Here is an 11,841-nt window from a genome sequence, read left to right as displayed (position 1 = left end):
CACAATTTTGAACTTACATAAAACATTTCAATATTTTCTACGCCATATACATTGATTACTGTTAATAGAAACATGCTTTCCCAAGAGATCACTCTCAACTTGGATCTTAATATCTAACTTTGTATTTATACACGTTTTATAAAGTTTTCTGCATGATTCATAATTTCCCCAATTTGGATGAAAACTTATTTTCCCAATTTGACCAGTACAGGTACCCAGAGTTGTGAGGAACAACGCTGAGCTATTGATAAAGTAGGGTTTATGTGCATGAATAGCGATTGACAACACATCCTGGCAATAACTTAATTTATATCGTACTTTTATGGCTTGGACCTCTTCATCCGCTTTTTATTGGAGATGCAGGTATTGTGCTAAAATTGGGTGAGCATATAAGTAACAGGCTGATCTAGCGAGGATTGAATTTTTGCCAGTTAGGTTAAGGGCACTGTTTTCTAAAATTGAAAAAAGTGTTTCAGCTTGCTATTAAACTTAACTTTGACATTTTGAATGAATATATTGTGCTGTAACTATATTCATAGGTAGCTCACATGCAGACCTAGGTTATTATTGCATTTTGGGCCAAGTTTGACAAGACCATTGTTACTTACTGTGAAACCATTTATTTTCGCCAGCACGAAATTTCGTCATTTTTATATAAAATTCGCCAATTCCTGACTTTGAAAAAAAATGCTTCAGTCAATATCCATTTTGTTGTCCGAAATATATCGCGGTTGCGATAAATCGTAGTGGGGAAAGAGGGAGGACACTTGAAAGTCACTTCAGGAGCTGGGGCCTGTTTGTCACATGTCAATATACTTGTCTTTTGTTATCAGGTAATCAGAAATTGGTCCCCATAAGTGTATCATTATTATGATTAGCGGATTAGTGGGACCGATTAACCGTTAACGAGTGTTTTAAAACAGTGAAGCATATTGCCAATTGATCTTATTCATTTATTATCATGGCCAAACTACCCCGTAATGACAATCTTACCTTTATTGACGCGAATTAGAGAAGGTGCGAAGATTATTGGTTGAAATTAGTGTTAGCAAACTATTTGGTAAGTTTTCAATAAAGTTTCAAGAGTTTTACATCGTAAATATTTGATTACTTTAAGTACAATAATTTTCTGAAGTGTCAAATTAACAGTGCATTATGGGACAGTGGTTTCATAGGACAGATTAAATTGTAACAACCAATGGACGAATGTGTTTAAATTAGATTGAATGCATTATGGTACAAAGCAATTTTTTATTGTGTCATAATCAGTCATTCGAAAAACGTGCTTTCTGGTGAATTCCTGAAAATCGCGCAAAAATAGAAGTGAATTTCTGTAAACAATTACCCTACGTTTGGATGGAACAAATCGTCATGATAGCTAATTTCTCTTTAAGTGTTACGTTTTCATTGCTACAAGTAACATGTGATTTGAAACATGTATCGTAAAACTTGTCAAAGCTGTTGATGATTAAAAACATTGATAGCCCATAAACGGAGCACAAGCTATATTTACACCTTTTTTCTAGCAAACAAACACAAATCAATATGTTCTGTATTAATTTTGTAATCAATTCGGAGAATGTATACAAGTCAGGTGTTGATCATCATCTTTTAATTTCGTTTATTGTCTTTGATCTGGATCCGCTGCGTGGAGGCTGTATAATCTGCAACAACACTGAAAAACACAATATACACAATGGGTAATAAAGTTGTTAACAATTAGCGCTAATCATTACTATTCTACCTAAACGAAGTCAACGCAGTCGTTACAGCTGTACTGCACTCGCGCTTTAGTGCAGTGTCAGTAAAGTACACTGTGTAATCTACACCCTTTTGTGTCAAAACCGGATTTATCTTGATTACGAAACAGACGGAGTATGTATGCCTGGATTACGTTGGATTTTAGTGCCTCATGCCTTTGGTATTCAGTCTTAATTTGTTCAAATATGGGACATAATTGTTCGTTAGGATCTTGAATTCGTCAATCAGTCGACTGACGTAATACACAAAAATTAATGCCTGACGATTAATAATGGTTTCGCAGTATAATACAAAAGTAGTTTGTGATCAATTCCTTCAGTTTCAATAGAGGTATAGTGCTCAAAATTTGGGTTTCAGGAGCTTGGATTCAGCCAATAACCATGTGTCTGGAGTCCAGGTCCTGTGTCTGGAGTCCAGGTCCTGTGTCTGGAGTCCAGGTCCTGTGTCTGGAGTCCAGGTTTATAACCCAGAGTCTTAAGTCCAATAATTGTTGGTAGGTGACCACAGGCCCCGCCCTCTCTATTTCAGAGCACGAGTAGTTCCCATGTGCAGATGTTGAAGTATTACGAGAGTCAGCAGAAATCTCTGGACCTGGAGAGAGAGGAGTGCAAGAAAGTCAAACAGAGGCTTGCTACACTGCAGAGTGTGGAGACACTTCTCAATGGTAAGTGGGCCTGATTTATAAATGAGACACTTTCTATGTAAATTTGGCAGTTTGCACTGGCTTATTAGATACGATTTTTTCGCTTTTGTGGTATTTTTGTTTACAGGAAGTCTCTTGGTAGTGAAAATCAAGTTTAGGCTAGTTCGCGACATGTATTTCAAGAGCTCAGATTATTTATAAAGGTTTTATGTCGATCTTAACTAAAATTGCATTTTTAAAGTGGGTATGCACGATTTTGATATGTGTTAAATTGTAATATATTGATGAAAATATGTTACAATAATACAAAATAGGCAAGAAAAATTAAACATTGAAGACGAATTAAATAAAATGCAGCAAAGACAAGTTAGCCCCCCAAGCAGATTGTGAATAAGATATTTTGTACATATATTACTTCAATAACGAAGCATTCCTCTTTTTATTATTTTTTGACAGGTCTTTGTCCGTCGTCTGTCCGTCCGTCCGTTCACATTTGTTTGTAAACACTCTAGAAGCCACATTTATTGTCCGATCTTCTTGAAACTTGGTCAGAAGCTTTGTCCCAATGAAATCTCGGTCGAGTTTGAAACTGGGTTATGCCGGGTCAAAAACTAGGTCACTAGGTCAAAAAATATATAAAACTTGTATGGTCAACACTATAGAAGTCACATTTCATGCCCAATCTTCCTGTAACTTTGTCAAAATGTTTGTCTTAATGATATGCTGGTTGAGTTCAAAAGTGGTTCCGGTCCATTGAAAAACATGACCACCAGTGGGCGGGCAGTTTTCCTTATTTGGCTGTAGAGAAATCTTGTAAACACTCTAGAAGTAACAATTTTTGCCTCATCATCATGAAAGTTGGTCAAAACATTGGTTTTATTGATATCTCAGACGAGTGTGAAAATGGTCCAGATCGGTGAAAAAACATGGCCGCCAGGGTGGGGCATCTTTCTCTATATGTATATAGTGAAAACATGTGAGCACTCTAGAAGTCACATTTTTGGCCCAATTTTCATGAAATTTGGTCAGAACATTAATTTTGTTTCCTTGATATGAGAGTTGAGTTCGAAAATGGTTCTGGTGAGTTGAATAACATGGCTGCCGGGGGGGGGGGGCAGTTTTCTTATATTTATATAGTAGAAAAAGCTTGTGAACACTCTAGAAGTCACATTTTTTGCCCAATCATCATGAATCTTGGTGAAAAGATTGGTTTTATATGTATCTCAGATAGTGCTGCAACAATACGCCAAAAACCGTATTGCAATATATTGTCAGTTCAAAAACCCGTATTGCAATATATCGCAATATATCGCTAACTTGTACCAAAATTATAACTTGCAAATTACCCGATAATCCCATAAATTCCAATTTTATAGCAAATTCTGGTAAATATTTACTATAAATGTGCTCAAGAATAATAAGAAACACAAACATTCGCAAATTTTCTTAAGTATCAAATACATTTTTGAAATTGTTACTATTTAAAGATGTGATGAAATAACGTCCAACCGGGGCGTTTTTCCCACGGAACACGCGTAATTCAGCTGACGTGATGTTCCCGTTTTTATACAAAATACACACATACTTTCCATGCGACGTTCTACATGTCTGTATAATTTTCGCGCGCTTTTTATTGAGACAAAGGATAAAGCACTTTTTATTTGACGCTATAATTTTTTATTGTCGCGTTAGCATTCAAATTTGGAAGCGTGTTTACGAAATTCGGATTACAAATAATGCTCAAATCAGAATCGAACGAAACATTTACAGCTGTGCGCAATTAATTCAACAATAATCTGTTCAAAAGCATCGAATGAATGCTCCCATGGATGTAACAACGCTTCTCCGTATAATACACTTTTTAGAATGCTATTTTTACGTAAAAAATAATTAACACTGCTTTGTTTTGTTTACCTTTTTATCATTATTTCGGATGGCTTTTCTGGACGAAATGTGAGTGAATTTTTGTAAAATTTTCGTACCGGTATGATGAAAATCATATCGCAATACAATATGCGGATTGCGTATTGCGATATATACCGATATACCGGTATATTGTTGCAGCCCTAATCTCAGATGAGTTCGCAAATGGTCCAAATCGGTAAAATAACATGGCTGCCTGGGGGGACGAGGCAGTTTTCCTTATATGACTAGAGAGAAACCTTGTGATTGAACACTATAGAAGTCACATTTTTGCCTAATCATTGTGAAACTTAGTCAATACATGGTTTTATTGATTTCTCGGACAAGTTGGAAAATGGCTCAGATCTGTGAAACAAACTTTTTAGCTCACCTGATTGCTCTGGTGAGGTTTTAGGATTGGTCTTTGTCCCCCGTCCGCCTGTCCACATTTGGTTTGTGAACACTCTAGCATTCACATTTCTCAAGCATTCTTTATCAAAGTTGCTGAAAGATCTCAGTCAAGGTTGATAATGAGCAAAATCACATAATTATTGCCCTTAGATTGTCCAAATTTTCATTATATTATACAAAATCCTTGTAAACACTCTAGAGGTCACAATTTTGTTTCAGATTTTATGAATCTTGATCATAATATTTATTTTTGTTAGAAAAGTTTGATGTTTGGTTAAATCTGACAAAAACAAAAACACTCCACAGGGCTTTCCTTTGACCCGAGCTCCCGGGTTTTGACGCTTGAAAATTACAGAAGACCCCTTTTTGACTCTTGAGAAAATTACGTCATGCGTCACATTTGACCCGGGGGAATATACCGACTTGCGTCAACGAGATCAAAAGTTGTTAAGACTAAACGATAATTGGCTCGGGGCGGAGTATCTAATTTAGTACACGCTAATCGTTAACGCCCGTTTCCAATCATCAAAGCACAAGTCCACCCAGTAGGCGAAGTTTGGTTAATTAAGAAATCTAGTATTGACCAATTAAAACACTGCTGGTTCGATGACGCGTGTATTAACTTTCCATTATTTATCATAGCGTTTGTTATCAGCTGTTTGCGGAAAAGACGTGTATTAAACCCACCTAGTTGCAATAATCCAACTCCCAGCTATTGACCCTCTGAGCTGTACGTATGTACTTATAAAGCTCATAGCATTTAAGAAAAACTTTAAATCCACCAAAACAGAATGGACTCATCCGCGTCAGTTTTAATAATACATGTATTCAATATAAAATAATATTATCCATATCCACAGAACATCGTATTTATTTTGAGATATTTCCAGAGTATGTCAGAATGTATTTCCAAAGCTGAATGCACCCATCACTGTTTTACTTCATGATTGCTCAGTTCAAAGACGCGCGAAAGTTATGCTGGCATATGTTCTGTCTACAACGTCAAATTACACGCTTTGCATCAAAGTTGCTAAAAATAACTACAGAACCGATATAACTGACCTTGTGGCAAAGTGACAATTTTTGCATGAGCTAATTGATTACAAAATACATGTAGGCGTAATAATTGACCGCTTGAGAAGGCATAGAAAACGGCATGTTTGTCGCACGTCTTCAGTGCAGATGGCACATGAAATAATTAAAGGGCGTCGGAATTTTTGATGGGATTAAATACGGAGGCACCTTTATCGGTGAGTAGAAATAATTTCCTTTTATAGTTTACCGATTTATATAGGCTATTGTGTTTAGGTAACACCCGTATATTATTTTTTTTGTGATAGCCAGCGGAAATGTGTTTTTTTTCACATTTTGTATTTCAGTGAGTGACTTTTCATCCCAGAATGTGCTGCGCAGGTTTCAGGACATGTGCAAGAGAAGAAAGTGATAGTTTGCTGGTTTTATGCTAGTTGTGTGTGTGTGTAGTCATAGTGTTGTTTTATTACCTTTTCTTTACTAGGGCACCCAAATGAGATCACTCTTTAAATGCATGAATGATTTATTTATTTGCTCAAATGATTGTTGATTTGTAGAACATATGACATATTGTTTTGCTGTATACATGAAGTAAATGTTGTATTAAAATACATATTTTGTATGTAAACTTTGAGATTTTGTGTAGGACATATGACATATTGCTCTCTGAGATGTTGTGTAAGATATGATATGACATATTACTCTTTGAGATGTTGTTTAGAACATTTGACATATTACTCTGCTGTATACATGAAGTAAATGTTGTATTAGAATACATGTTTTGTATTTATTAATCGTTGAAATATTGTGTTTAAATGCATAGTGTTGTAGTGACAGTACAATGTAAGAAATAAATGTTAACATACATGTATCTTTTAATTTGTTGCTTTTTATATATAATATCTCAGTAATTTGCTTAAATTGCAAAAAATCATTGACTCTCCTGCGTTATTATTAGGACTCTCAGAAGTTTGATTTTGACTCTTGAAAATATGGTCCCAAGAGTCCTTGACTCTTGAGATTTGAGGTCTAAGGAAAGCCCTGCTCCATACGCCAGAGGTTTGGTTCAATAATTATGAAACTTGACCAGGATGTTTGTCAGGACAATATCTAGGTCAAGTTTGAGATTTGGTAAAGATTGAATGAACTGACTCCTTTCAGGTGAGCGAACTAGGGCCATTTTGGCCCTCTTGTTAGGATAGGAGAAAGTGTTCGTGTGTTGTAATATTAACCTGGGTAAGACTGTTGCAGAATCAAACATAGACATGAAACAGATCAGAGTGTCAATATCGGTTGCTTCCGTGTTTAGGGATTTTTCCCTAAAAGTACCACGTTTTACACAAAAAATACCAATTGTTTTTTTTTCTGATTAAATCCTTCTGAATTTAACATCATACAACATCACATTGGTTGTCATGTCTACTTTGCCTGTAGGTTCAGAGTCAGACGCAGTGGATATCATATCAGCCAGCGGGGAGGGACCAGGGGCGGTACAGTCACTGTCTCGCCAGGTGGCCTTTCTGAAACGGGAATATGAGAAATTAAAGCATGAAAAGAGACAATACAAAGATCACTGTGATAAACTGCAGTTGGCTGAGCGTACAAAGGCCAAGAAATTGCAGGAAATGGAGAAGAAGTGTGAAATCTTGAGTGAACAGTTGGAGAGGTCTGAAGGCGATCTAAAAATAGCCGAGAAGCATTTAGACATTGTGAAAACTAAAAATACCAAACTTGTGACGAAGCTTAAGAAATTTGCCTCACAGTCTACCTCAGAGCCTAAGATTAAAGGGAAAACGGGTGATAGTGGAGAATGTGGAAAATGTGATAAACTTTTACAGTCGGTACACAACATTTGCGACAAGGACAAGGACAAAAAGTTTGATACGTCTGCAAACAGCGCTAGTTTCAATGAGTTATTAAATGACAGCGCTCGATTTAAGTTGTTTTCTGCCTCCACTCCAAAACTGACTACGCCTCCTGACTCCCAGGGTAGTTATGACCGTGACCTTGACCTCACACCAGACATTTTCTGTTCTCCGTCCCCGGCAAAAACACAGAAATTGCAAGAGGATGATTTATTGCAAACTGGTACCTCCAACGTAACTCAGAGCACCGCACAAAAGACGCTCAAGTTTGCATCCCATACATTTGCACGCAGTCAGTTTGCGTTGGAGAGCCAGACGCAAACAAAGGGAGGTAAGCGGCATATGTCGGACGATGTGGATGAGAATGACTCGGAGAATAATTCGCAACTGTTTAAGTTAACTTCTGCAGCAGAGAAAAATTCACAGAAATTAAAACGATTTAAAAGTGAATCCTCCATCAAGGATTCGAACCAGTTGTTAAATTATGCAGGTATGAATATTTTCAAGAAACGAGAGCTAGGTGAAAGGAATACAAACAAGGGCAGCATTATTCAGCGAGGTTTTGATGGCCTTGGTGGTCATACAACGTTTGTTAATGCTCTTGGAAATCCGTTTAAGAAACCAGCTGCGAAAAAAACTGTGTCAAAACTTGGCAAGATGCCTTCACTACCCAAGTTGGACAATTTTATAGTGTTAGATTAATTTTTTATTACATGTTGAGATTGGTAATTAATCATGACATTGATAGAAAAGGTGGTGTTGGAGTCATGTGTTTAAGGTTACAAACAATACGATGTTCTAGCTCAAGCTATTAAACATTATTGTGTATAAGGAGGGATAAAGAGTACATGGTTTGTCAAATGCGATCATGAAGCCATATTTACCATAAACATTTGTCAAATACGATCATGAAGCCATATTTACCATAAACATTTAATTCTGAGTCCATATTGCATAGAAATGCAACTTCTGTCAGTAAATCATGAAAGATGTTTGCGCCCTAATGGAGCTCGCTTTGTAGGTCCAGTTGTTGCAAAAGAAATGCTGGTAACAAAGTATTTTACCAATAACAAATTACAATAGTTCTATTAATCAGAATTTCCATTTTGAATCATCATTATTGCAAATAACTTTACAAGTGTTATTAACCAGGTTTTCCGAAGGAAAAAACTGGTTATTAGATTGGCGAATGTGGGCGGGCTGGCTGGCGGGCTTGCGGGCGGGCGGAACAAGCTTGTCCGGGCCATAACTATGTCGTTCATTGTCAGATTTTAAAATCATTTGGCACATTTGTTCACCATCATTGGACGGTGTGTCGCGCGAAATAATTACGTCGATATCTCCAAGGTCAAGGTCACACTTTGAGTTCAAAGGTCAAAAATAGCCATAAATGAGCTTGTCCTGGCCATAACTATGTCATTCATTGTGAGATTTTAAAATCATTTGGCACATTTGTTCACCATCATGGGACGGTGTGTCGCACGAAAGAATCACGTCAATATCTCCAATGTCAAGGTCGCCACGACTAAAAATAGATTTTTTTAAAAACAAACTTACAAAGGGGGTTAATTTTGTTTGTTCATTTCAAAAGTTCAGTTTGAGTTTTCTCCCTTTATCAGATTTTTTTTTCACAATGAAAACCTGGTTTTGTGACAATTTTGTCCCTTGTTTATTCTGTGGTATCAATTACTGCGTTACTAGGGTGTTGCTATATGTTTGGTTACTGCATACTTTTTTTATAAATATTTCATTTCTATTTTGCAGCAACATCAAAAACTAATATCATGCCTTTTCTTTGCCTATCTACACACGTGTTTAACCTACCCATTCCCAAAGCAAAATGAAATAAAAATCCCAATTTAAAAAACAAATCCAATTTAAGATTTTGTATTATTAAGTGTCTTAATAACTCTTGTGATAATAACATCTCAATTTTACATGTACATGCATATATATTACATCTAGCAAATTACAAAGCTATTTTTTGTATGATTTTGTTCTTATAATTTGAATAATTATAAATTGTTAAAGTTTAACTATTTTTCCCATATGAGGAGACTTTTTGCGCAAAAAATCGAAATGCTGAAATTGCTATTTGTCCAAAATGTCAAGGAAAAGGCCTAAATATTGAAGACAGAAAAAAGTAATATGGAAATTATTGTGAGATACTTTTGTTACCAACAGTTATGTTCAATCAATGCTTTGGCAATACTATTCTGCTTACTCACTGGCTGACTTTTTTTGTGCACAACTTTATAAATACGGTATACATACATTTTCTACCATGTCTGAATCGTATTTTGTTTTGATAGTGATTTAAATAAAGTTTTATTTTGCTAGAATGATATAATATTTTGTCATCTTTCCTGAACAAAAATCCTGGACAAAAGGAAAGAAACATAAGGGACATATTTTCAGGGTCTTGTTTACATTATCTTGTTCACTTTCATATATTTTGAAACAAATAACATACATTTGTATAAACCGCACTTGGTTTGAGCAACATACATTTGTATCAACCGCACATAGTTTGAGCAACATACATTTGTATAAACTGCACATGGTTTGAGCAACATACATTTGTATAAACCGCACATGGTTTGAGCAACATACATTTGTATAAACCGCACATGGTTTGAGCTCACCTGAGCAAATATTGCTGTAGGTTAGCAATGTGATCACCCTGTTTCAAGTTTTCATTGTTGTGCTGTGTACTTTGTCATCTGATAGTTTGTTCCCACTCTAGGGGCAACGTTTGTCATCCAATCTTGAAGAAACTTGGTCAGATTGTGCCATATCAAGGCCGAGTGTGAATCTGGGTTGAGTCAAACAGCAAGGTCAAGAGGTCAAATGTTACAAAAACTTTGTTACCACCCAAGAGGTCACATTTAAGACTTAATCTTGATGAAATTTGCCCAGAATGTGTATCTTGACAATGTATAAGCGTATTTTGAAATCAGTGTCATGTTAAGACTTAAACTAGGTGACCAGGTCTTAAAAGATAAGATAGGAAACAATACTAATAATAATATAGAGAATATTTGTTGGATTCTGTGGATTATCGATTTTAATTCACAGGGATCATAGAAAATAATATTTTCTGTGATCACGAGTGAATTAAAATTGATATTCCACCGAATCTAATAAATTTTCTTTTTCTTTTTTGCTTTTTTTCACAGTTTATACACATTGTTGTTCAAGCTTTTAACTAAAGAATTTCGCTTGGATAATTTCGTCATTTCGACAAAAAAAAGACGTCATTTCACAGTAAACAGTGAAAATTATCGATAATTTTCACTGATAATTTTCACTGTTTGAAACAGTGAAATTATCAGTTTTAATTCACTGATATTTCTCTATAAACAACAGGAAAGCATAAAATAAATATCTGTTACAACTCTAAAGGCAATATATACATTTATGACTCAATTTTGATGAAACTTGGTCCGAAGTGGGGTTTTTTTCTTCAAATTTTGGTCTGTTAGAGGGACCCATTCCTGATGGGAAATTTTAGATCTAGTATATATTTTTCCCAAATGGGACCTACCAATTCCAGGTTGGAGGTTTCCAAAAAAGTATATGTTTATATTTTTAACATTGAGGCTCTTGCATCAAACATTAAGTTGATCTCCCATCTAGCTCTATAAGTTGAGCCTAAGTAAATGTATTATTGGAATCACTTCATTTCTCAGCTTAAGAGTAATTGTTAACAAACAAACAAAAACACTTAATATAATATTTCACTTGTGGTACAAACTACGCAATTTTTCCCAATCCCAAAGTATCCAACCTTATTCCGCAAATGGTGAAAAATAGAATTAAGAAAGTTAATCTTGAAATTGTGTAGGCTGAGTCTGAATCTGGGTCACAGATAATATTGAGGTTGCCAGGTCATAATATAACTGCCCTTTGTTTGGTATGAGAATGCCCTTTGTTTATTATGGCATAAGCTATTGATGTTGGTATTTATTTGGTTTAGAGTTACTGCCCTTTGATCAATATGGGGATGGCCTAAAGTGTATTAATTAGTGATTGAGTTACTTCTTTATTGTTCAATATGAGATGGCCTAAAGGCTTGGTATTTTAGTTTGGATGGGGCTTTTGCTTTTTTTTCTCATCTGATAACAGCATGCTAATTGTTGCATGCTGTTAAGTTTTGTGATCACTTTTAGTCTGTTGCTTGTCTTGTTTCATACGTCTTCAATATTTGCTGTGTGAACACTCTAT

General features: G+C 35.6%; 1 protein-coding gene across 1 annotated transcript in view; it reads left to right on the top strand.

Annotated features, from left to right (window-relative positions):
- LOC127881095 (myosin heavy chain, non-muscle-like) overlaps window positions 1-9,964 on the top strand; it is a 24,298-nt gene extending 14,334 nt beyond the window's left edge. Inside the window, exons 6-7 of the mRNA XM_052428788.1 lie at window positions 2,290-2,425; window positions 7,184-9,964. Of these exons, the coding sequence (XP_052284748.1) occupies window positions 2,290-2,425; window positions 7,184-8,316 (1,269 nt within the window). The 3' untranslated portion in view covers window positions 8,317-9,964. The remainder of the gene's footprint in view (window positions 1-2,289; window positions 2,426-7,183) is intronic.
- Window positions 9,965-11,841: the final 1,877 nt, after the last annotated feature.

Source organism: Dreissena polymorpha, chromosome 5 (assembly GCF_020536995.1).
Source record: "Dreissena polymorpha isolate Duluth1 chromosome 5, UMN_Dpol_1.0, whole genome shotgun sequence".
Classification (NCBI taxonomy): Eukaryota; Metazoa; Mollusca; class Bivalvia; order Myida; family Dreissenidae; genus Dreissena; species Dreissena polymorpha.
The sequence above is the reverse complement of the archived record's forward strand: the minus strand, read 5'-3'. Positions and strand labels throughout refer to the sequence as shown.